The sequence below is a fragment of the Microcaecilia unicolor genome, chromosome 2, assembly GCF_901765095.1.
Source record: "Microcaecilia unicolor chromosome 2, aMicUni1.1, whole genome shotgun sequence".
NCBI classification, from domain to species: Eukaryota; Metazoa; Chordata; class Amphibia; order Gymnophiona; family Siphonopidae; genus Microcaecilia; species Microcaecilia unicolor.
Window position 1 is genome coordinate 521958241 of NC_044032.1, and position 27268 is coordinate 521985508.

The 27268-nt window shown below is 42.4% G+C and overlaps 1 protein-coding gene across 2 annotated transcripts in view; it reads right to left on the reverse strand.

Annotated features, from left to right (window-relative positions):
* Positions 1-8339: 8339 nt before the first annotated feature.
* CCDC149 (coiled-coil domain containing 149) overlaps positions 8340-27268 on the reverse strand; it is a 179857-nt gene continuing 160928 nt past the window's right edge. Inside the window, exons 11-12 of one of the 2 annotated variants that reach the window (XM_030191244.1) lie at positions 14752-14865; positions 8340-9559 (exon numbers count right to left, since the gene is read on the reverse strand). In XM_030191244.1, the coding sequence (XP_030047104.1) occupies positions 8928-9559; positions 14752-14865 (746 nt within the window). In that variant the 3' untranslated portion in view covers positions 8340-8927. Of the gene's footprint in view, positions 9563-14751; positions 14866-27268 lie in introns of both variants that reach the window. The other variant, XM_030191243.1, reaches the window with a different exon arrangement.

Here is a 27268-nt window from a genome sequence, read left to right on the forward strand (position 1 = left end):
TTTGAATAAAGACCACCAAGGAGCATTGAACAATAAGTTTGGGTGGAATACGATCCGAAGACAGCTAAGTTCAACACTGCTTTGTATTGGAGCGTGAAATTAAACATCTGATCGGGATGTGAAAATGAGTTTGAATTAAAGGGTCCTTGTGGAGTGAATTGACTAGTATTATATAATCTACTAGAGCTCTTGAGTAAGTACTACTGGTATGTCTATATTATTGGAACATTGTTGTAATTTTAGAAATAGATAGTTGTTTATGGTATGGGAGATGAGTGGGTGTGTACGTCGGTAGTTAGAGTTTTTTTTTTTTTTAGTTCCAATATTTTTATTGTGTTTTATAAATGATAACAAATGGTAAAATAAAGCAATTAGCCAGCTTAACAAGTTAACAGTAACAAGCATCAGCATACATGTTCAAGTTAGGGCAAGTCAGGGATTATTTCAATAACAGATCATAATCATAAGTCACAGGAGTAATACATAATTTCAATTCTGACAAAGGTTATTACGTAGTGGGTTTAGTAAAGGAGACCATATTTTGTTGTACTTAACAAGTGAGTTATGTTTTTCAGCCGCAGCATATTCATTAAATATGAAGGATTGTCTATACTTTTCTTACCGGATCTCAGCAAAAACACCATCAAAAAAAGGAAATTTCTGCTGGTAGTTAGAGTTTTAATTGACATGAACAACAATGTGAACAGAGAAAAAAATATATGCAGGTATTTAATAAAGATTGAGTGTTACTGATGCAATGGTTGTTGAAAAATTTGGATATATATTAGGAGTTGTCCTCCTGAATATATAAACCCCTACAGGGTGTGGAGAGATCCAGCCGGTAGGCTGAAAAAGAGAAAGGTGTTGGGGGTCCCATTTGAAAGAGGGAGAGGTGGGGAGAGCGGGCCTAGATATTTAAATTCTAAAGACCATGATACCATAGTACACAGTTAAACTGCTAATTTTGAAATATTTTTTTCTACATATTTCAGGGTTTGTTCCTTTCTTGTACTTTTTCTGCATCTATTCTGCTTTCATCTTGTGTCCCCAATCTTTTACATTTCCTTCTATGTCTCTCAACTCTTAACGTTCTTTTTAGCTCTGTCCACATCTTGTGCCAGTTTCCCCAATTACCATAAGCCAGGACATACAGGAGATGCAGTAAAGGGAAGCCACATTTCTGGTTCCTACAGATCCTCCTCCCTCAAGCTTCCCTCAAGAACACCACAGGGACTTTCCCTACAGTATATGTTAGCATATTTGGCTAGTGGAAAGCAACAGCTGGTTGTGTTTCCTAGCTAATACACATTTTCTCATTATGAACTGCTGAAATTTATTGCTCAGCTTTATTAAATGCAAAGATATTACAACTATGCTTTCTATAAATTTTATACTATGTATCATGGAAGTAAGAACTATAAATTTATCCAGAATAAATTATGTGGTACTTAATTATTGACTGCTTCTATCGTAAGTTTGTGTTTTAACAATTTAGTCAAATTTAAAGTGCCAATTAAAGATATGAGACTCTGCTGCTAGTTCATCAATACTTGTAAATGCAGCTCAGAAACTCCACTGTGTAATTTAAAATTGTGACCAAATAAATTTGGCCAAGTGATCAAGAAGATTTGTTTCAGCAATGTGGAGAGGAAATGAATTAAAACAAAGGCTAAAATAATGAATTTCTTTGAGAGGGAACAATTACTTTATTCTAGATAACAAATATGTTTCATTTAATAACTACACAGTAATCTCGATATTCACAAAAAGTTTGCAAATAAACTGCACTTAAAAAGATATGTAAACTAGTAAAAAAAGAAGAAAAAAAAATCTGACCCCTAAATCTGGTAGATCTTTCCTTCATTCTATACAAAAACCCGTAATATATCTAAAGGCCTATTTACTAAGCTGTATTAAGGAGGTCTTGTACAAAAGATTAGCTTGAGTTATCTGCAACAGGGTCCATAGGAGTAAAATGGGACCTGCTGCAGATAACTCGAGCTAACCTTTAGTAAAAGACCCCCCCCCCCAAGTATTTAACACAGTTTTTAACATGTCTTGTTCCATGTCTTGTAGCGCTATAGAAATGCTAAATAGTAGTAGTAGTAGTAGTAGAATGCAGTGTTAAACACAGGGGGCTAGATTCTATATATGACGCCAAAAAAGTCAGTGCTGAAATAAAACACAGCGCTATTCCGTAAATTTAGTTGCGGCCATTTATGCCAACTAAACCTGGTGTAAAAACACACTACTAGCAAAAGCCTTGAAAACTACGAACGACCACCTAAACTTCCGGAAAACGCTAAAAGCTAACCTGTATAATAGGCATACCCTACCGATCCAACATAAATGCCTGATCTTTGCAACACAACAAAACTAAAGTACGTAATGGACATAACACAACTCTTCCGCTGTACGATTCCTTAGTGTGGCTGTGCCACATGAACTTTATCTTACCACAACATCACTTTGTATTTGTTTACACCGGAGTCTGTAATGGCTCTCCGGTACTATGTAAGCCACATTGAGCCTACAAATAGGTGGGAAAATGTGGGATATAAATGTAACAAATAAATAAACTACTAATTTAGTTGCGGATCGGGCATATTCTATAACACTGCATGTAAATTTTAGGAATGCCCACAACCCACCCGTGGCCACACCTCCTTTTAAGATCTGCGCAGTCCGATTTACGTGCATTGCTTTATAGAATACGCATAATGAGCTATGTGTGTAAATCCTAATTAGTGCCAATTAATACCGATAATTGCTTGTTAGCATCCATTTATTGACACTGATTGGCTTCTTGCCCAATTAAGTTCCATACACACATCAGCTACACGTGCTGATATGTGCACAGAACTCTAGCCACCATATATAGAATCTGGGGGATGGAGGGTAATTCTATAAAGGGGTGTATATTTTTAGGTGCCAAGAAAATGCCTATTCTCTAAAGAAAACTAGGTGCTTTTCTTTATAAGAACACTAACGTTACAGATCAAATCCGTTCCTGTATTTTATTCCCAAGTATGTACACCAGCCATGAAACTGGTATAAATGCTTGCACCTAGATTATGATGAAGTGTATGCACAGATTTATTGTATTTTACAATCTATGTGAGTAAATGTGTCCCCCCTGCCTACATTTGGCTCAAACTCTGCTCATATGAATGCTTGCCTGAAAAGTACATGCCATCAAATACTGAGGCATACTTACAGAATAGCGCATAGCTGGAAAATGGGTCATTGCATGCATGTGTTTCCCCACATGCATGTAAGTTGCTAGAATGTTGGCATTTATGCCCATACTTGGCTAAATCTAGTGGATCCTTATAGAGGTATTCCCTCTAATGTGGAAATTTGTTAGTGGGCAGGGAATGAGCAAGGATTTGGTCTTCCAGTTAACATGGAGAGCACTTGACTTTTCAGCTGCCTTTGACCTGGTTGATCACACAACTTTACTCTCTCGATTTACTTCATTTCTTTCCGATAGATCATTCTCAACCTCAACCCAATATCCTCTCTCCTGTAGCATCCCACAAGGTTCTGTTTTAGCCCCACTGTTGTTTAATATTTTTTAAAGTCCTTTAACTCTTCTCATTCAGGAACATAGAATTAGAGCATTTCCATTGATCCATCACACCCTGATTTGACAGAAATGCAATCTTGTCTTGACTCTAACATCCTGATTGTCTCTCTGATAATCATCTAATCCTAAATTCATCTACGACTGTTGCAATTTTGTATACCAATGGTATAAGCACTGACAAGCTCGATGCAAAGCATTGATCAAGAAGGCTAAAAGAGAATATGAAGAAAAACTTGCCGCAGAGACAAAAACTCATAATAACAACTTTTTCCGGTACAGTAGAAGCAGAAAGCCTGTGTGTAAATCCATGGGACTGTTAGATCATGAAGGAGCAAAAGAGGCATTCAGCGAGGACAAAGCCATAGCGGAGAGACTGAATGAATTCTTTGCTTTGGTATTTATGGAAGATGTACCTGTACCAGAAATGGTTTTCAAGGGTGATGATGGAGAGGAACTGGACTGGATGGCCCTGAGCCTGTAGGAGTCAGGAGGGAGCCAGCCAGAGCCTGCAGGTATGTAGGCAAAAGCCAATTTGGGCAACAGGGCAAGCAAAAGTGAGTCTATCTGGGTAAGGGGTGGGGAATCTCTTGGAAAGAAAAGGAATTTGAGCTGGGGGGGCTGGCTGGAGCGATCTGGAGCTTGGAGAGGGGTATAAGCCTGGGGTGGGGGCAACATCCGACTGGAGGGAGTACCAAGTGGTTTAGTACCCCCTCCAGTCGGATGTTGCCTGTCTTCAACTAGATGGTCAACTAGAGCCGGTGCAACAAGGGCTTTAAGATATGGCTACAAAGCCATTCAGGATGCATTGGCTGAAATAACTAGTGATAGTGGACATTCCAAAGCAGCTCAATATGAAACACATCAGTTAAGAAATATAATGGAGTGTCAGGAAACTGCAATTATGACTGTCATGCGGGATGCCATCCTGAAAAGGATCAACTCTATGAGCAAAGCTTTGCCACAGGATGTTTGATGAATCTGCAAATCCAGAAGACAAGTGCTCAGGATGAGAAGCTTTCATTTTTGAAACACACGTCACCTGTGACTGTCTAGTGCAGGAGCTGCTACGACGAAACAAAACTTATAAAGCCTTGGAGAAGAAATTTGGATTTCTGACACAGTATAATTCTTTGAATGTTCGTGCAGCTGCAGATAATTTAAATGAACACTACAGACAGGACTTGGAGGAAGACTCTACTGATGAGTTTTGCCAGTTCTGCTCAATGTTTCGAAATGTTGATACATCAGTAGTGACCATGCACAAGAAGCTTAGAGACCTAGGCCCGAGAAGCACATTTCCTAATGTGGACACATTCCTTCGAATGTATTTAACTACACCACTCTCAAACTATTCAGGAGAGAGGTCCTTTTCTTTGTTGAAACCAATGAAGAATTATCTTTGATCAACAGTGAAAGAAGAAAAAAGAAAAACTAAATGTGTTTGCATTACTGGCAATTGAGAACAACTTTACAATCTCCTTGGATTTTGATAATGTAATATAAGAGTTTGCCAGGAGAGAAGAAAGTAACTGTAAAGTTTTATACCATATAAAGAATGTCTTTAGGCCAACAGTTTTGCAATTACAGTTGAAAAGGTGCTTTTGGTTTTATTTCCTCAATACCGCCACAGACATAGGAGCCAACGTTTCAAAATTATTGGGGGTGCTAAGCCCAGTGGAAATAACCCCTCCCTGGACACATTCAATGAATATTCTCTATATTGGGGGTGCTCAAGCACCCACAGCACCCACAGAGTCGGCTCCTATGGCCACAGATACTAATTTGCCAAAGTAAAGGTGAACCAGTTAGTTGTGAAGAATAATACACTGGTATGCAAATAGATGTAGGAATTTAAAAATATTATTGTGTTGGCTTATTTTATGGTATTGTGTTTTTAACTTGCCACTGTGTAGTGGTGAAGTGTGAAATTAAGTGGAAACAATCACCTGAATGCTGATCAAGGTTTCAGTGCACTTTTGTGTATGTATGGAAAGGGTTTAGAACTTAGGGTCCTGAGCAAGGGGGGGGGGGGGTTGTTCAGAGATGTTTACATAAGTATTGCCATACTGGGAAAGACCACAGGTCCATCGAGCCCAGCATCCTGTTTCCAACCATGGCCAATCCAGGTCACAGATACCCGGCAAGATCCCAAAAATGTACAAAACATTTTATACTGCTATTTGAGGAAAGTGAGTAGTAAGTCCTATTTTAAATTAAATTTCATGAATTTATGGATAAATAAGCTATTTCCTTAGACTACCGATTAAGTCTAATCCCTTTCACCCTCATCCTATGACCTCTCGTATCGGAGCCCTCCTCCCATGCATTTATATTATTGAGGCATTTAAATGTCTCCATCATATCTGCCCTCTCCTTAGATTTTTAAATCTATCCCCATACAGCCTATAATGACCACTAACTATTGTAGTTGCTGCCCCCTAAACTGAGTCCATACTGTTTATATACTTTAGAAGGTGCAGTCTTAGAAATCACATACAATGTTCCAAATGAGGTCTCACCAGAGTCTTATACAAAAACTCTATCTCCTTTCTCATGCTGATTATTTTCTCTCTGTGCACCCTTACAATCATCAGATAAGATCCCCCTCCTAAGCCCATCTTCTGTATGCATGATGCTGCATTTTCTTCTATTTAATCTTAGCTGCCATACATTAGATCATTCCTCATGTATAAGTAGCAAAATCAGCCCTTATTTCTGCATATAATTCTATGTAAACAAGTAAACCCTCAAGCAATGCAGCTCCAGTTTTTGAACTTTATTTTACAAAACGGCTGTGCCAGTTGTGCACAATACTATCCTGCTTATTTTTGAAAGTCAAAGACGTCCAAAAAGTGACCCAGAAGGCATACGTGCGTCTCCGTGACCACAAGTGCGCCCAAACAGTTTAGTGTTGCTTTACTGTTGCATAGAATCAAAACTGTACACAGGCACTGGTATGGGTTTATGTTTTGAATTTTAAAATAAAGAGGAAAAACAATACACTTATTTTATTTTCAGCACTTGAGGGTGGTATGGAGGGGCTGGAGTGGGGCCCAGTGTACTTGTGTGCCTAGGGCCCACCAAAAGATTAATCGTGCCCTGGCCACATAACCTCCTCCAATACTCGGATCTAATTTACGTTGCTGCCTTGTGTTTACATGTATACCTCTACAGTTTAGTGCATACTGTATGGCTCTTGCCAGTGTGTAGTTTGAGACACATGCAGCTGTGCCAATTACTTAAACTGAGTTTTCTTTGCAACTGGAAATAAAAAATAATCTTCAAGATTCCTGCAGGAGTAAAGCCTTGAGCCACTGATTTGTCCACTCAGCATGATGTTGCATATCTTATTTTTTGTTAAGTGATTTTGGGGCCCTTTTACGAAGGTGCGCCAAATTGGAACTACCGCCCAGCCACCGTGTGTCCCGGGCAGTAGTTGCATTTTTGACGCGTGTTCAAAACATGAGGTAGAAAGTTTCTACCATGTGACGCTTACACGGCGGTAATCGGCAGTGTAGGCACGCTGACGATTACTGCCCGGTTAACACGTGAGACCTTACCACTAAGTCAATGGGTGGCAGTAAGGTCTCAGGCCAAAAATGGACACGCGCAGGTTTTAATTTTGCCACACGTCCATTAAAAAAAAGGCCTTTTTTGCAGGCATGTTGAAAAAATGGACCTGCGAGCATCCAAAACACGCGCCTACACCAGCGCAGGCCATTTTTCAGCAAACCTTAGTAAAAGGGCTCCTTTGTTTTAAAGTCAGATGTGCATGCAGGCTAATAGAACTATGCACTCATTTGTTTTGCTCCCATTTTATCTTTGCTTGATTTGCTTTGTACAATCTCTTGGTTTAGCATTCCTCCTTTCCAAGCATCACTGGCCTTCACCAGTAGCTGTTGGTTTTTCTCCACCAGCCCTTATTCTCGGACGTGACAGTCCTTGAGGAGTGCTCTGGAAGGAAGCATAGCCAGGAAAGGGCAAAGTGAGAATGATTGTATCTAACTCAAGAGCAGCTGACCCAAATATGAATAAGCCACTAGTAAAAACTACAAGTTGAACACATTTTATTCTTCATTCTGATAACATTCTGCAGCTGAGCAATTTCAACTGTAAGAGACTTCAGGATAAAGATAACTGAAACAAAAAAATATTTGGCTCAGTTTCTTTGGCTGATAATTCTGCTGTTCTATGTGTAAACGTGACATGGGATTTAACTAGACAAAAATATATTTCACAAAGTAAAGTAGAACTGGGTAATTCTATAAAATGGGCACCATTTTTGCATGCTAATTTATGTGCACAAATGATTAGTCACATATATGCACATACATCCATAAATGCCAAAATTCTCCCCCCCTCCCCCCGTGCTATTCTATAAATAAGCATTATCATACGTTGTGTATTTTTAGAGGTAGGCATATACATACATATGGAAGTATGAGTTCTGCCTAACTTCAGAATTTAGGTGCATACACTTAGGCACGAGCACTTACGTCGGCTTAAGTGCATACCCATGCGTATATAGCTACTGATGCTAGTAGTCCATAAAAGAAAGTATGTGCCTACTTTAGAGAATATCGGGGCCCAATAGTCAGATTGTGGAAGGCAGCCTGGCTAGCTCCTGCGAGTGGCAGTGAGGCTGGATATTGAGGGCTGGGCCATTTCTGGTGACCAGCGTTGAATATCCGGTTTAGTTTTGGCCAGTTTTTAACTTAACCGGCCAGGCCAATGTTCAACGCTGGCCAGTTAAGTTTATAGTGTCCAAAGATAGGCCTGCTATTGGGTAGCCCAATTCGGCCGCCAAACTTAGCCAACGATGCACTCAATATTCACTGTATCATGCGATAGAGCCGGTTAGCTGTTATATGCTGTCAGCAAATATTTGGCGGGAAATAGCCAACTATCCCCTGCTGAATATTCACTGATAGCCAGTAATTGGCCAGGAGCTGAACATCTGGGGCAAGGTGCACAGTTTGTAGGATTACCCTCATACAGTGCCAATGTATGTGTGAGCACGATCCATGCTTCTTGACTCCTTATGGCTGAAGGAAAAATCAGTAGCGAGCTTGAAGACAAGGTAGCCAGGGTGAGCATTTCCTTATATGGTCATGGTTCAGCATGAAAAGGGAGAAACGATAGTTAAGGTGTAATAAACCATGGTCCAAGTAACTAAGCTGAGGGGGGGGAGGGCCCAATATCATTGTGTAAACATGTTTTACATGTAACCATCTGCTATCGGAACAAGGGGGCAAGGGAGAGGGAGGCAGATCTTTCCTTGGCCCACAGTTAAAGCCACTTTATCCAGGATCTGATTTTTCAAAATAATGAATTATTATCAAGCAACATCATCAATACATTCACAGTTTTTGCTAGGAAGAGACTGTTTATCAGAGATGGAGGCATTGTCCAATGAGTTACGTCTGTGCTCTGCTGCAATACTCAGTTCTTGGCTGCTTGCTGGTGGTGGTTGTGATGGTAGAAGGTCTTCATTATCCTCCTCACATCTTCCAACTTCCATGACATTTATTTTCTCAGAACTTCTAGACAGCCCATTTTCTGCTACTTCCTCTGTGCCTTTCAAGGTACAGATTTCAGTTTCTTCCCGATGCACCAAAGGTGATGGGTCTGCAGGATTAGAGGGCTCGAGGATGGGTAAGAGGAAGTCTCCCTCTGATGAGGTACTGAGCTGTGGTTTAAGTTCTGCTGGGCTCTGCCCCTCCATGGGGCTTCCCAGGCTATTGCTATCTAGCTCAGCAGCTGCCAGTTTTTCTGTCAGTTGAATTATTTCACTTCTGCACCTGTCTATTTCTTTATCTGCAGAGGTTATCTGGGGCAGCAAGGGATGGACATGCATGTACTTGTCACTATTATGATTGGCCTTGAATTCTAAAGCAACATCATCATGTTCCTGTGGGACTCGGAGCTCCGCTAAAGAAGCGCAATTTTCAATGTTCTCTTTCTTCTGTTCTACTGGGATAGAAAAAAAAAAGACAAACATCCTTGTTAGATTTGGCAACACAGAGAAGTTTCCAAGCTAAAACACAAGACATAACTTCTAACTTCTATAATGCAAAAAACAGACCAGAGGGTAAATTCAAAGATATCACTAAGTTAGACACAAAAAAAAAACTGGCGCTAAGCTAATATAATGGCAGAGTGATGTGCCAAATTCTTACAGAATACTAGCTTAAGTCCACAGTTACATATCAAACTTCAGGTGTGACCACTCATGCCGTGTCTATGGCTGGCAAAAATGGTGGCACCATGCCCCTCCCATGTTAACACCCCCTTTGCATTTGTACATGGGAAGTTAGGTGTGCTGTTCATAGAATAGGGGGCATAAGATTATGTGTGCAATGTTCAATTAGTGCCAACTGGTGCTTGTTAATGCCCATTCAATGTTAATTAGTTATGCTATGTGTGTAACTGGCCTTATTTCATAACTGCATGCCGAATTGTATCCTAACTTTGGTGTATATAGAATGCAGGGGCGTATGGGTAACAATTCAATTACTAAATATGTTGAATCATCGTAATGTGTGGTTGCCCACTTAAAAAAAAAAAAAACAGAATACCATACCATACAAGGCAAGTCAAATTCAGATGTATCAAATCCTCTTTCCAACAAGCATCTTCACTCCTATTCTGTGCTACAGAGAAAATGCTGTTCGACTTTTAAAAAATCCTCTGTGTATGAACTATCAACACTCCTGCCTGAAACCTTACTACAGTCCACATCTGGAGCAGGTACTCGCTCAACAGTGTGCCATGAATGAAACGAAGACCTAAAGTCATAGTTATATGGTCTCCCCCTCGTCCTGGAGTCATATATGGTTTTTGGATAGTGACAGTGAATATGTATGGCGTATATTTGCATACTTTGGAGACGTGGCTCATGTATATTCAATACAGATATTTATTTATTTGCACATTTATATCCCACTTTTTTCCACATGGAGCAGACTCCAACTGGCTTACAATCGTTACAAATAGAATAACATGAAATAGGAGTGAAGGAACAGAGTAGAAGAAACAGAGAAAAGGAAGAGAGACTATCTAAAGATGACCTGAAAAACATCCAGATTAAGTGTGCCTCCAAAACAGGGTTGGGGAGCACTGCTATCATTATTCTGACAGGAGAATACTGAAGGCACTTACTGAAGGCGACAAACCATTATGTTAGACAACTACATAAAAGTAAGAGGAAAAGAAGGGTGCTCTGGTTCTCAAATGTAGTAGCTGATAAGGTAAGGGAAAGAAGGCTAGCCTTCTTACATTAAGAGACGATTCAGAAAGGGTGGAGTGGCCTAGTGGTTAGGGTGGTGGATTTTGGTCCTGGGGAACTGAGTTTGATTACCACTTCAGGCACAGGCACTGTCTTTGTCTGTATTCATTACTGGGTGAAAACTTCGATAGTGTAGTAGCGTGTTAGAATCAGTAATTCATTATTTGGATGATTTTATGATTTTACTAACTTGTATTTATGTATTTATTAACAGTCAACATTGGGCGAAACATGGCCGGGCTTTTAATGTAGTTTAATTTATTTATTTATTGGAATTTATCAACCGCCTTTATGAAGAGATTCACCCAAAGTGGTGTACAGCAGGTACAGTTTAACATAAAACTTACAATTTTGTTAACAGCATAACAATCCTATATAATAATTTGCACCTCCAACATTCTACGTCTGGATGCCTGGGTTCATAACATCCATTCCCACTCATTGCCCCGCTCTCGCGTCAAAACATAATGATGTCAGAGGGTGGAACAATGAGGGGGAAGGGAACGTTGGAGGCAAGATGATGTCAGGAGGAGAGAATTGCGGGACATCGAGGGGAGGGAGGGAGGAAGGGAAGGGGAGGGCACAGGAGAATTGATGGACATGGATGGAATGGGAGGACAGTCATAGGCGCCCTGTATAAGAGGCTTGGGGAGAGCCCAACCGTGACATTCCCCTGGCTGCTGCCCCCCCCAAACGCAGGGCTGCCTGGTGCCGCAGCACTGCAGCCAGGCAGCTCTCGGACGGTCCCTCCGCTCCTTCCCGCCATCAGCTCCCCAATCGACAGCCCTCCTCTCCGTTCCTCTCCCCCCCCCCCCCCGTGCGTGTTTAACCCTTTTACTTTCAGGTGCATGGCAGTGAAGAGGACAACACAGCGGGCTCACCTCCAGCTTCTCCCTTCCCTCACGCAGTGTCCTGCCTTCTGTGATGATGCATTTCCTGTTTCCGCGAGGGCAGGACACTGTGTGAGGGAAGGGAGAAGCTGTGTTGTCCTCTTCACTGCTGTCACTGCGCCTGAAAGTAAAAGGGTTAAATGCACAGGGAGGGGAAGGAACGGAGAGGAGGGCAGGAAGAATCACTGGACATGGATGGGAGGGCAGGGGGAGAGAAGAGATCGCTGGACAGGAGAGGAGGGGAGGGCAGGGGGAGAGAAGATATCACTGGACAGGAGAGGAGGGGAGGGCAGGGGGAGAGAAGAGATCGCTGGACAGGACAGGAGGGGAGGGCAGGGGGAGAGAGGAGAATTGCTGAACATGGATGGATGGAGGGGAGGGCAGGGGAGAGAGGAGAATTGCTGAACATGGATGGATGGGAGGGGAGGGCAGGGGAGAGAGGAGAATTGCTGAACATGGATGGATGGGAGGGGAGGGCAGGGGAGAGAGGAGAATTGCTGAACATGGATGGATGGAAGGGAGGGCAGGGGAGAGAGGAGAATTGCTGAACATGGATGGATGGAAGGGAGGGCAGGGGAGAGAGGAGAATTGCTGGACATGGATGGATGGATGGAGGGGGTAGGGGAGAGAGCAAATTTGCTGGGTATGGATGGATGGAGGAGAGGGTAGGGGACAATGGAGAGTTGCTGGACATGGATGGATGGTGGGGAGGGCGGGGAGAGAGGAGTATTGATGGATATGGATGGATGAATGGGGGCAGGGGAGAGAGGAAATTTGCTGGATATGGGTGGATGGAAGAGAGAGGGCAGGGGAGAATGAAGAGTTCCTGGACATGGATGGAGGGGAGGGGAGGGCAGGGGACATAGGAGAATTGCTGAACATGGATGGATGAATGGAGGGGGCAGGGGAGAACGGAGAGTTGCTGGACATGGATGGATGGAGGGGAGGGAAGTCAGGAAGGAGATGCACATGGATGGAGGGGAGGGAAGAGAGGAGAAATGCTGGACACGGATTGAGGGGAGGGAAGAGAAAAGAAATGCTGGACATGGATGGAGTCTGCGTACTCTTTATCTTTTCAAAAATACTATAAATAAAAATCACAAAAAAGAAAGATAAAAAAAATAGATAAAACAATCTGTATCTAATACCACTGGAGCATATTAATCATTATACACCCTTCCCAATTATTACTTATCATGACAGAACATTTCTCCTAACGGTTCCCTTAAAAACATAATCACCATTACATGATAACCTTGCTAGCGCCCGTTTCATTTCTGTGAGAAACGGGCCTTTTTTTACTAGTAGTATAATAACCAAGAATAAACATAAATATAATAAATGAGGTAAACTTGAAAACAGTAAATTGAAACCTAATAATAGAACTACAGTGAAACAGTATCAAAAATATACACAATTAACAGCACCGAAATTCAAATACCAGAGATATAATACAATGTTAGCATAATACTAATGATACACCTAATAAGCATGCATTAGAACATTCAACTAACATAGATATGATGCTAAATAGTTTCTACAATACGGCTTACCATATAGCTGAGGGACCGAGAGCAGATATATGATGTGAACAAGATGCGTGGTAGAGTCAGTTGGGATAATTTGATAGTTAGCTAAAATCAAGGCAAGTTCTTTGTATAGTTACACAAGAGATAAGGAACTGATTTAAGTTACAGTATATGTAGCAAGCTACTCAAGGTGCAGAATGGGTGTATAGTCAGTCACTTTGCGTATTAAAGGCTTGGGAGAAGAGCCAGACTTTCACCTGCTTCCTGAAGTAGAGGTAGTCTCGAGTTATACGTAGCCCTTCGGAGTAAATGCCAGAGCATGGAAACTACTCCTACGGCTTGCTGGCAGGTATCACATCGTACAGGGGCTTAACACACCTTAGTTAGAGGGCCCCTAAGTCTACTGACATCTAATGGTTTGATATATTATCATTTTGTTTCCGTTTATTATTCTTTCTAAAATAATAGACTGTTTGGATTCCTTTCATTCAAACTACCTCTTCCCTTCAGGTCAAACACATGACAATACAGATATACACACACACAAACACAAGGGGGTTGGAAATAATTCATAATCCAGATTCCACATACTTTCCCCTCTTATTATTTACTGGAGGCTCTTTGTCTCTATGGGGAACACAGAAGTACTGAACAGAGCAATAAACATGACAGCAATCATCAAACTAAATTTGGAAAAGGGCTGCAGGAATATGTGTAAACTGAAGATAAAGCATTAAATGTCTTCTTTCACAAATGTTTTGGAATAGTTTTAAAAGTGTTGCTAGACTGCAAATTCCATAGAGAGGGAGCATAGGAAGACTGCTAAGGATTGCCAAAGTTTGGAAGGACAAGAGACTGGTGCCAACATGGCTGAGCAGGGAGGGGGAAACACCTTGTATTCTGACAGGCCTCTCCCTGTTTCCCACAGGTTGTGCTGAAAATTAAGGCTGTAGTACCCATAGGGAAGAAATGAAAACAAACTTTTCTTCTTTAAACACTGGACATTATGGACGCCATTTTGGCAGACCATTCCCTCAGGGGGCAGAGGGCGCATCCTGAACATGTAAGCCGGACATTTGGACATGAGAAGTGAATTCTCTGAGAGACTTTCCCTGGGCGGGGGTGGGCAGGGGTGGATGTAGGGGTGGGAGGGGGGGAGGGGATAGGGAGGGGTGGTTTTCTAGGTTAATAGAAGGACAACAAACTGCCAAGGTGCAAGTAACTCAAGGCAAGACATGGAATGGACTATAGAAGTGTAAGTAATGCTTTTCATTTAGCCAGTTAACTTGTGTTTTAGGTAGTGGTAGATGAGTTCCTTGATAGGATTAAGCTGTTTAGGGGCAATGTAACATTGTTATGTATATTTGAAACTCAATAAACAAATTGAAAAATAAATAAACACTGGACATTAAATTGAAAGAAAAAAAAAGGCTTGGTCTCAGTTCACCTGCTCACCTTCATGTGCTTGGGCCCTCAGCTGGGGCTGTTGCTCAGTGGCGGCCAGTAGTGATGATTTTGGCTGAGGTTCTACTGGTGTGAGATCATGTAATGTTATGGTGTCCCTTCCTCCTGTCACAAAAGAAAGCGAAAAATGCAATCACCACAGATGTTTCACTCAGCACCACAGATCAAATAAAGCCACACACTTTTTCATTCCTACTCCATGGGTTGCTCCAACAGGAAAGGCTCTAGAATACTTGAGTGAATGAAGCAAGCGTTTCCTCACTGGTTCGGAGCTATGCCCTACCAACAAGCATTTCAAAAAGCATTGCGTGCAGTGTCCTATAAACTAGAAAGTCCCAAAAGACAGTACCCTCTTCTTTCTTTACAAAACAGGGTATGAACAACTCCCTTATGAAGGTGCTTAAGAAGATTTGGAGGGGATATTGTAGAGGGTAGAGAGGTTAGAGGCCATATGAAGCTATCAGTTTTGGTGCCAAAACCGGCCCAAAATCCATATTTGGCCCTGTTTTGATTTTGGCTGACAAATGCCAGTGTATGTTTGGCTGAAACTAAAACTTTGTGCTGTATCCTGCAGCACTTCCCCAAACAGAAGAAGCCCCCATGCTCCTCCTCGAGCAGGAGCCCCCACTTTCTTCCTTTCCCCCAAAGAAAAAGAGCCCTCCTCCTGAACCCACCTGTAAGCACCCCCAGGCCTATCATACAACTGCTGGTGATCCAGTGGCTAGTCCAGGCAGAAGCAAACCCCAGTTGCTCCTGCCCATTCCATCTATACTGCAATGGCTGCCACAACCTCCAGTGGTAGTATCGCAAGATTGCTGCTGGAGGTTGAGGAAGCCATTTTGAGATTGGAGCTGGCATGGAAAGCAGCGATACACAGTTGCTCTTGCCTTGATTAGCCACTAGATAACCAGTGGTTGTACGGCAGGTCCAGGGGGCCCCTCCTTCTGTTCAGGGGGAGGGAGAGATTAGGGGCTGTTCCTGTTTGATTTTCTCTCCTCTCATGCCATCCTTGATCCGCTTCAATCCGGTTTTCGCCCTCTTCACTCGACAGAAACAGCACTTTCTAAAGTCTGTAATGACCTGTTCCTTGCCAAATCCAGAGGCCACTACTCCATCCTCATCCTCCTGGATCTATCCGCCGCTTTTGACACTGTCAATCATGACTTACTTCTTGCCACACTGTCCTCATTTGGGTTCCAGGGCTCTGTCCTCTCCTGGTTCTCCTCCTATCTCTCCCACCGCACCTTCAAAGTTCACTCTCATGGATCTTCCTTCACCCCCATCCCCTTATCTGTTGGTGTTCGGCCAGGGATCGGTCCTTGGACCCCTTCTCTTCTCAATCTACACCTCTTCCCTGGGCTCCCTGATCTCATCTCATGGTTTCCAGTATCATCTCTATGCTGATGACACCCAACTGTATCTCTCCACACCAGACATCACCGCGGAGACCCTGGCAAAGGTATCGGTCTGCTTATCCGACATTGCTGCCTGGATGTCCAACCGCCACCTGAAACTGAACATGTCCAAGACCGAGCTTATCGTCTTTCCACCAAAACCCACTTCTCCTCTTCCTCCACTTTCTATCTCAGTTGATAACACCCTCATCCTCCCCGTCTCATCTGCCCGCAACCTCGGAGTCATCTTTGACTCCTCTCTCTCCTTCTCTGCGCATATCCAGCAGATAGCCAAGACCTGTCGCTTCTTCCTCTTTAACATCAGCAAAATTCGCCCTTTCCTCTCTGAACACACCACCCGAACTCTCGTCCACGCTCTCATTACCTCTCGCCTGGACTACTGCAACTTACTCCTCACCGGCCTCCCACTTAGCCATCTATCCCCCCTTCAGTCTGTTCAGAACTCTGCTGCACATCTCATATTCCGCCAGAACCGATATACTCATATCACCCCTCTCCTCAGGTCACTTCACTGGCTTCCGATCAGATACCGCATTCAATTCAAGCTTCTCCTTCTTACCTACAAATGCACTCAGTCTGCTGCCCCTCACTACCTCTCTACCCTCATCTCCCCTTACGTTCCCGCCCGTAACCTCCGTTCACAGGATAAATCCCTCCTCTCAGTACCCTTCTCCACCACCGCCAACTCCAGGCTCCGCTCATTCTGCCTCGCCTCACCCTATGCTTGGAACAACCTTCCTGAACCCTTACGCCAAGCCCCCTCCCTGCCCGTCTTCAAGTCTTTGCTTAAAGCCCACCTCTTCAATGCTGCGTTCGGCACCTAACCCTTACCGTTCAGTGAATCCAGAATGCCCCAATTTGACTGCCCCTATCGGACCGACCGTTCACTTGTCTATTAGATTGTAAGCTCTTTGAGCAGGGACTGTCTCTCTTTGTTAAATTGTACAGCGCTGCGTAACCCTAGTAGCGCTCTAGAAATGTTAAGTAGTAGTAGTAGTAGTAGTTTGGAAGCTGGGCTGGTTTCGGCTGAAACCAAGCAGTGATTTTTGGCCATAGATTTGGGTTTGGCTGAAACAACAACAATAAAAATGATTTGGTCTCCCTGTAATAGAAGTTTATTAGATTGTGGGTGGTGTGGAATGAGTTAAGAGGGAACGGTTATATGTTTTTTCAATTTTTGCTAGGACTAGAGAAAATTCCACAAAGTTGTCTGACAGCACGATTTAAAGCAAGGCATTTTTTTTCAGTCAACCTACCAATCTGTGGAACTCATTGCTAGATGGTGTGGTCAGAGTTAATACAGCTGAGTTTTTAGAAGATTTAAACAGATGTCTGGACAGATCTATTAACAATTAGCCAAAGGTATGCCATCTTCTAACCTGGAAGTGAGCAACAGGAAATGGATCTCCCCATCTGGATTGGCCAGGTACTGCTAAGTGACCCAGATTGGCCAAGACAGAATGCTGGGCTTATCTGACCAATGGTCTGACCCAACATTGTACTTCTTATCTGTAGGTACACAGGCCAGCAGGGCAATGCGATCACAAACCTGAGATCCACCACTTGCAAGCAAGACCACTTCCCCGTTCTCAAGCTCAGATCATAAGCAGTTTAGAACAACCGCACTGCAATCCGTTGAACTCTCTTTTGCACAAATCTATCTACATGGATGATGTTATCTGAATAATTTTAACAATTTATTTCCTCATGAGAGGCAACTTTTTTTTTTTTTTGCTGTACTCTGAAAAACATGCTACTCCTACCACCAGACAACCCGCAGAGCCTGAATAAAATAAAACAGAGGGCAGATCCTGCAGCGGAGGAACAACTGGGAAATAGGTGCCATGCTGTTGCATACATGCATATAGGAACTCTGTTCTTAACAGGCTGTGCTGAAAATTGGGAAGACCATTTCCAACCCCACTGCAGCCCCTTGTGATCCTGGGCAAGTAGTCACTTACCCCTCCACCGCCTCAGGTACAAACATAGATGGTAATCCTTCCGGCGACAGGGAAATAAATACTTATTGTACCTGAATGTAACTTGCTGTCAACCTCAACTGGAAAATGGTGTGAGCAAAATCCAATATCACTTCCCATCTGTGCTGGTAAGGTACATTATTCTTCATCAGAATTAAAAAAAAAAAAAAGCACTATTCAGTGCTAGACCACAGTATGTTTGCATGCATATTAGATGGTCAATGCCAAGCAAGTTATATACACCAGAATACTTCAGATAAGCCAACAACCATTTAAACAGCCCTGACAGGATATTAAAATAAAAGATAAAGTTGACATCTTTTAAATAACTTCCCTCAAGCAGAACTAAGCCAGATGCCCTTCAGCTGAATTGTAGGACAGCACTGCTATGAAGAAAACAAACTAAACCAGGTCTCTTGGATGTGGATTTATACTGCTCTCATCACATGTTTAGAGAGAGAGGCACAACACAGGCCAACGATTTCAAGCACCAAATAGATCTGTCTAAACACTGGCTCACTAAATTAGATCCTCAGAGATGCAGAATGAAAGAAGTAACCTTAGCAAATCAAGCCCTACAGGGGTTACATACATAAGTATTGCCATACTGGGACAGACGAAGGTCCATCAAGCCCAGCATCATGTTTCCAACAGTGGCCAATCCAGGTCACAAGTACCTGGCAAGATCCCAAAACAGTACAATACATTTTATGCTGCTTATCCCAGAAATAAGCAGTGGATTTTCCCAAAGTCCATTTTAAAAATGGTCTATGGGCTTTTCCTTTAAGATGCCATCCAAACCTTTTTTAAAGCTCACTAAGATAATCTCTTTTACTACATTCTCTGGCAACAATTCCAGAGTTTAATTACACATTGAGTGAAGAAATATTTTCTCCAATTCATTTTAAATGTACTACTTTCTAACTTCATTGCGTGCCTCCTAGTCCTAGTATATTTGGAAAGAGTGAACAAGCGATTCACGTCTACTCGTTCCACTTCACTCATTATTTTACAGACCTCTATCATATCTCCCCTCAACCGTCTTTTCTCCAAGCTGAAGAGCCTAGCTGCTTTAGCCTTTCCTCATAGGGAAGTTGTCCCATTCCCTTTATCATTTTTGTCGCTTTTCTCTATACCTTTTCTAATTCCACTTTATCTTTCTTGAGATGCGACAACCAGAATTGAACACAATATTTGAGGTGTGGTCGCACAATGGAGCGATACAACAGCATTATAACATCCTCATTTTTGTTTACCATTCCTTTCCTAATATAACATTCTATTTGCTTTCTTAGCGGCCGCCACACACTGAGCAGAGGGTTTCAACGTATCATCAACGATGACGTCTAAATCCCTTTCCTGGTTGGTGACTCCTAATCTGGAACCTTGCATTACATAAGTATAATTTGGGTTCCTCTTTCTCACATGCATCACTTTGCACTTGCTCACATTAAACGTCATCTGCCATTTAGATGCCTGGTCTCCCAGTCTCGTAAGGTCCTCTTGTAATTTTATACAATCCTCTTGTGATTTAACAACTGTGAATAACTTTGTGTGGCCAGCAAATTTAATTACCTCACTAGTTACTCCCATCTCTAGATCATTTATAAATATGTTAAAAAGCAGCAGTCCCAGCACAGACCCCTGGGGAACCCTACTATCTACCCTTCTCCGTTGAGAATATTGACCAGTCAACTCTACTCTCTGTTTTGTATCTTTTAACCAGTTTTGAATCCACAATAGTACACTAACTCCTATCCCATGACTTTCCAATTTCCTCTGGAGTCTTTCATGAGGTACTTTATCAAACACCTTTTGAAAATCCAGATACACAATATCGACCGGCTCACCTTTATCCACATGTTTGTTCACCCCTTCAAAGAAATGTAATCGATTGGTGAGGCAAGGTTTCCCTTCACTAAATCCACGTTCTCAAACCAGTCCTCAGGACACACCAAGTGAGCCAGGTTTTCAGGATACCCACAATGAATATGCATGAGATATATTTGTATACAAAGGAGCAATGTATGCAAAATTTCTCTCATGTATATTCATTGTGTATATCTTGAAAACCAGACTGGCTTGGTGTGTACCGAGGACTGAGTTGAGAATCCCTGCCCTAAATGCATCAGCTCATTTCTTGACACTATCACTTTCAGTCTTTTTAACCTTAATAAATACTTTGGGTTCTTTATTATTATTATTACTAGTTTTACTTGACAGTTCTCTTGGGGTTTTATTTGGGCTTCCAACTTAAAGCTGAACTGGAACTTGCTAGGGCAGGGTTTCTCATTCAAGTCCTTGGGACACGCCCTGTCAGTCAGGTTTTCAAGATACCCACCATGAATATGCATGAGATACATTTGCATGCATGCACTGCCTTGTATGCAAATTTACCTCATGCATATTCATTGAGGATATACTGAAAACCAGACGGGCTTGGTCTGTCCTGAGGACTGGGTTGAGAACCCCTGTGCTATGGTATAGCATCATCTATTTCCATCTGCAACCATGTGGGGTTTTCACACACCTATCTATCTACTGCAGTAACCATCCTTCAACTAAGGGGATCCAGGCTGCAGTTGGCTGTAGAAGCATGCACTCCCATCCTGGCCTTTAGGTGTCACTGTTGCATAAGTACATAAGTATTGCCACATTGGGACAGACCAAGGTCCATCAAGCCCAGCATCCTGTTATCAACAGTGGCCAATCCAAGTCACAAATACCTGGCAAGATCCCAGAAAACTCAATACATTTTATGCTGCTTATCTCAGAAATAAGCAGTAGATTTTCCCCAAGTCAATTTAATAATGGTCTATGGACTTTTCCTTTAGGAAGCTGTCCAGACCCTTTTTAAACCCTGCTAAGCTAATCGCCTTTACCACATTCTCTGGCAACAAATTCCAGAGTTTAATTACATGTTGAGTGAAGAAACATTTTCTCCTATTCGTATTAAATTTACTACTTTGTAGCTTCATCATTATGCCCCTAGTCCTAGAATTTTTGGAAAGAGTAAACAAACGATTCATATTTACCCGTTCCACTTCACTCATTACTTTATAGACCTCTATCATATCTCCCCTCAGCCGTCTCTTCTCCAAGCTGAAGAGCCCTAGACGCTTCAGCCTTTCATCATGGGGAAGTCGTCCCATTCCCTTTATCATTTTCATCGCTCTTCTCTGTACCTTTTCATTCCACTATATCTTTTTTGAGATGTGGCGACCAGAATTGAACACAATATTCGAGGTGCACTCGCACCATGGACCGATACAAAGTCATTATAACATCCTCATTTTTGTTTTCCATTCCTTTCCTAATAATACCTAACATTCTATTTGCTTTCTTAGCATGATGACTGGGACTTCATTTCCCCCACCCTTTGGAGCTGTAAATGCTGCATATGAATCATACCTGGTCCTGCTGCCCCAAGCAACAGTAAACAGGCTGTGGAATGGACCCACACTATCCACTTGCCATCAAGTTTCGCTACCCCAATATTTTTAATTCTCACATTTTTACAATTTATTTTGGAATAAAAGATGTACCTTTTAACACTGCCACACTTCTTGTTTTTAAAAGTCTGTATTAGAACTCATTCGTCAGTCATTCTGCGATATTTTTGGTTTAAATGCATCAGTGTGATGCCTGCATGAGGTCAGAATGGCAGTTGACAACAACAACGCTGAGATTAATGCTAATGACTGCGAGTAGCAGAGAAGATTTAAAAATAAATATGTCCTCTAGCATGAAATAAATAGAACAGAAAAGGGAAATCATAAGGATTTTAAGTACGAACTGAATTATCCAAAAAAAAAAAAATCCCACCACCCACCAGTGTTGCTGCTTTAATGATAATTAACTAATTTGCTGAACTACTCATCAGCAACAGCTGTGCCTCTGCCACACTCAGCTCATATTAGAAGTGATTGTGTGCCCAAGGCTGTTGCAATGTTTCATTTGGAAAATCTTTGTAAAGGAATGATAAAAATGTAAGATTGCTGGAAAACAGGACAAGTACATTTTAGAACTCAGGATAATTATTATCTTGTGTGTGTTTGAGATGCTGACATGGTTTGCGTTTCGTCAAAGTAAAATAGAATTTTCCCCCACCCATTCCCAGTGGACATGCTAGTGGAAAAGGGTTTTAAGGGAAAAAGCAGGCTCCATGCTTCTGACCCTTCAGCACAGATGTTAAACTTTGAATGTCACAGCAATAAGTGTCATGGCTGCACATGATATTTGTGTAGTTTTAATTCAGAGATTTATCTACATTTGTATAAAGAAAAACAAAGTGAACCCGCTGCCCCTGGAAAGGTGGAAGAAAGTAGGGGGAAAAAAAAGAAATCACAGAAACACACTGGAGCAGCTTAATGGTTAGAGAAGCAGGTTGAGAACCAGGGGAGCCCAGTTCACATCTCAGTGCTCACCCTGCAGTTATGAGCAAGTCACTTAACCCTCCATTATTTCAGGTATAAACCTAGATTGTAAACCCTCCAGGGACAGAACAATACTGATTGTACCTCAATGTGCACTATTTTGACAGATTGCAGGTGGTAAACAAGACATTTTAAAAATATATGCATAACTATTTGTTAAATTTCATTTGAAACTAATTTCTGTTTCTGGGATTCCCATACCTGGGTTCTTTTGAGCTCTGTTCATCCTGAGATTAATGCTGACTAGTGGGACAGGAGTGATGGTAATAGTCATCAGCTCAATAGTGTTGGTAATGGTCACCAGCTCAAACAGGGTATCAAAAATATCTTAAGTGGTAGCATATGGCACATGTCAGAAAGACTCAGGTTCAAAGCTAGTTTTTCAAATCTTACAGGGTTTTACCTCTGAACTGCTGACTTAAGACCACTTCACTACGTTTGGTCCAGTCTAACAGACTGAAAAAACAACTGAAGCTAGCGTCACCCTTTCAAAAGACAATTTGAAACCAGAAGATTTTCAGCTTTCTATTCCCTGTACTTGAAGTTAAAATATGGAGCTCTCTACCTATTGCCATCAGAACAGAAAACAGGTACCTTAGCTTCAGGAAGAGGCTAATAAAAACCTCTCTTCCCAAAGACTGCTTCATAACAATCCATTGACTTCTACTTCCTAGTATCATCCATTATCCTTTCCTATAATGTGTTTTGGTCTCATGCAATACACCAATGGTCTCTAATAGTTCTCATATCATACCTCACACTAACATTATCGGCTTTTGTCTCGCCTAGAATGTAAACCGCACTGAACCCTGGAAAGGGGATATTAGAGGTATACAAGAATTGATTTGATTTGACATGTGAGTCATGCATGTGCAGTATCATTCTACACAGGGACATCAGGAATGCATCTGTTTGGAGCCTTTTCTAGTAAGAAAGTAGGCATCTCCTATGTTTTTTGTACAATGCTAGCATAACTGGTCAAACACGTTTGTTTTTATGCAGGAGTACTTTCGCCACCCATAGAGCAGGTGTCAATTCTAACACCTAGTTTGGGGAAGTATATGCATAAATCATAGCATTCTATAATTTATGAATGTAAATATCTGCCCTGCTTTTGTGATCACCCACCTGCAAAGTACACACCACCGAAGACATGCCTGCAATGCCCTCCTGAGGAAGACGGAGGAGGCAAAAATGGTGACAGAACTCAAAAAGTGGGATGAGCACAGAGGAGCCCTAATTAGAAAAGGGATAGTATCAAAAACAAAACTTGAATGACTACATGTGTGTCATGTGTCGAGTGGTGCTTAAAGAGCAACTCCAGCTATGAAGAACTAAGGCCAGTGCCAGGCAGACTTCTATGGTCTGTGTCCTGTATATGGCTATCCCATTTAGGATGGGCTGGAGAGGGCTTTGATGGCAACTCCAGTAGTTGGAATGTGAAGACAGTGCCAGGTGGACTTCTATGGTCTATGTCCCAAAAATGGCAAAGAAAGAACAGAACCACGTATTTTATATCACATTCATTGTTGGTGTAACCCACCCAGGCACACTCCTCTGGCTCAGCTCCTCTTCCCGTGGGAGTCTCACTCACATACACACTCCCCAGGGGCTGTAGGGGTACACAAACAGAATTTCGTTTTCTCCTTTGCCACACACTTATAGCTCTTCTGGCAGTCTCACACGAGCTGGATGTAGGCTGGGGCTAGATTTGCTCCGGTAGGCCAATGGTACGCTTTCTACTACTACTACTACTTAACATTTCTAAAGCGCTACCAGGGTTACGCAGCGCTGTACAGATTAACAAAGAAGGACAGTCCCTGCTCATAGGAGCTTACAATCTAAAGGACGAAATGTCAAGTTGGGTAGTCTAGATTTCCTCAATGGAGGTATAATGGTTATGTGCCAAAGGCGACATCGAAGAGGTGGGCTTTGAGTAAGGATTTGAAGATGGGCTTGACGTATGGGGGCTTGACATATGGGCTCAGGGAGTTTGTTCCAAGCATAGGGTGAGGCGAGGCAGAAAGGGTGGAGCCTGGAGTTGGCGGAGGTGGAGAAGGGTACTGAGAGGAGGGATTTGACCTGTGAGCGGAGGTTACGAGTAGGAACGTAAGGGGTGATGAGGGGCTGCAGATCGAGTGCATTTGTAGGTAAGTAGGAGAAGCTTGAACTGCTTGCGGTACCTGATCGGAAGCCAGTGAAGTGACTTGAGGAGAGGGGTGATATGGGCATATCGGTCCTGACGGAAGATAAGACGTGCAGCAGAGTACTGAATGGATTGAAGGGGAGATAGATGGCTAAGTGGGAGGCCAGTGAGGAATAGGCTGCAGTAGTCAAGGCGAGAGGTAATGAGAGAGTGCACGAGTGTCCGGGTGGTGTGCTCTGAGAGGAAACGGCGAATTTTGCTTTCTCTGGGCATGCTCTTTCCAGTTCATAAACATCAACTTGTCTGAATAAGGTAGTTTTTTTTCCTCCAGATGGTTAGCATAGCGTAAAACATAGTTAATAATATCAGGGCACTTAAGTTTCTCAGCTCAATTCTTATCTCCTCTATTTACAAACCAAACCAGAAACAGTACCTGGTGATTTTCCTCTCTTGATTAAACTCAGTCCACATACGTCTCCACCCACATATAATTGTTGCAGTTATTTTAAATGGTCTCTCAGTTCCTTTTTACACTTCTCGGATCATGTCTTGGAGAGATGGAGTAGGGTAACCATCCACACCATGTCCCCTTTAGCTCTGGATCGCTTTCCCCAGGTTACTTTGCCTTGTGGAATTATAAGCAGCAAAAGTAACATTACATTGGCCACCCGCCAATCTTCAGGTACTACAGACAATTTTAATGATAGGTTACAGATTACTAAAAGCAGATCACCAATTTCAGGTTTGAGTTCTTTCAGGAACCTTGGATACATGCCATCTGATCCAGGTGATCTACTGTTCTGTAATTCCTCAATTTGACTCTGTACATCTTCCAGGTTCACTGAGAACCTGAGATGTCTTTCAGTTCCTCTGCATCATCACCCTTGAAAACCGTTTTTGGTACAGGAAGATCTCTTACATCTTCTTCCATAAAAACCGAAGAAAAGAATTCATTCAGTTTCTCTGCTATGACATTGCCCTCCCCGAGTGCCCCTTTTGCTCCTTCAAGATCTAATGGTCCCACAGATTCCCTCACAGGCTGTCTGCTTTTGATGTACCTAAAAAGGTTGTTACTGTGAGTTTTTGTCTCTGCAGCAAGTTTCTTTTCATATTTTCTTTTAGCCTTCTTTATCAATGCTTTGCATCTAACTTGCCAATGCTTATGTTGCTTCTTATTTTCTTCATTCGGGTCCTTTTGCCATTATTTGAAGGATGTGTTTTTGGCTCTAATAGCCTCTTTCACTTCACCTTTTAACCATGCTGGCTGTCGTTTTCTCTTATTTCCACCTTTGTATGTAGGAGGAATGCTTCTGGTCTGGGCTTCAAGATGGTATTTTTAAACAACATCCATGCCTGATTTAATGTCCTAACCTTTGCAGCCAATCCTGTTTGTCACGTCTGTGGCCGTGACCACCCTCAGACTTACCTTGTTCCTGGGGGTCAGCTTCCTAGCTGGCTCCTGTTTCTTCTGTCTGTCCTTTCTGAGCTAGCTCTGGCAACAGACAGAACTAAGGCTGAAGCTCCAGAAGCAAAAGAAAACACACACGGGAAAACCAGAAAGCTAATCAAAAGGAGACTAGTAAGCTGTACACAAGCTAACAGGAAAGCTATGTCCAAGCTAACCAGTCATATGCTAGAAACTAACACTAAGCAAACACAGGAGAACTAGTAAAGCTGTACACAGGCTAACAAGCAAAGCTGTGCCCAAGCTAACTAGTCATACGCTAGGAACTCACACTGAGCAAACACAGGAGAACTAGTAAAGCCGTACACAGGCTAACAAGCAAAGCTGTGCCCAAGCTAACTAGTCATACGCTAGGAACTCACACTGAACTGGACAATGTAGCAGTGCACAGAGCACTCTAACATACCTCACTTGGATTTCAGGGCTCTGTTCTTTCCTGGTTTTCTTCTTATCTCTCCCAGCGTACCTTTAGTGTATAGTGGATCCTCCTCTACTTCTATCCCACTGTCAGTTGGTGTACCTCAGGGATCTGTCCTGGGACCTCTTCTTTTCTCCATCTATATTTCTTCCCTTGGTACTCTGATCTCATCCCATGGTTTTCAGTATCATCTTTACGCTGATGACTCCCAGATCTACCTCTCCACACCAGAAATCTCAACTGAAATCCAGGCCAAAGTATCAGCCTGCCTGTCTGACATTGCTGCCCGTATGTCTCACTGCCATCTGAAACTAAACATGACCAAGACTGAGCTTCTTATCCTTCCCCCTAAACCAACCTCTCCTCTTCCTCCATTCTCTATTTCTGTGGATAACACTCTCATCCTCCCTGTCTCTTCAGCTCGTAACCTTGGGGTCATCTCCGACTCCTCTCTCTCCTTCTCTGCACATATTTAGCAGAACCCTCATCCACACTCTTATCACCTCTCGCTTAGACTATTGCTACTTGCTTCTCACAGGTCTCCCACTTAGCCATCTCTCTCCGCTTCAATCTGTTCAAAATTCTGCTGCATGACTAATATTCCGCCAGTGTCGTTATGCTCATATTAGCCCTCTCCTCAAGTCACTTC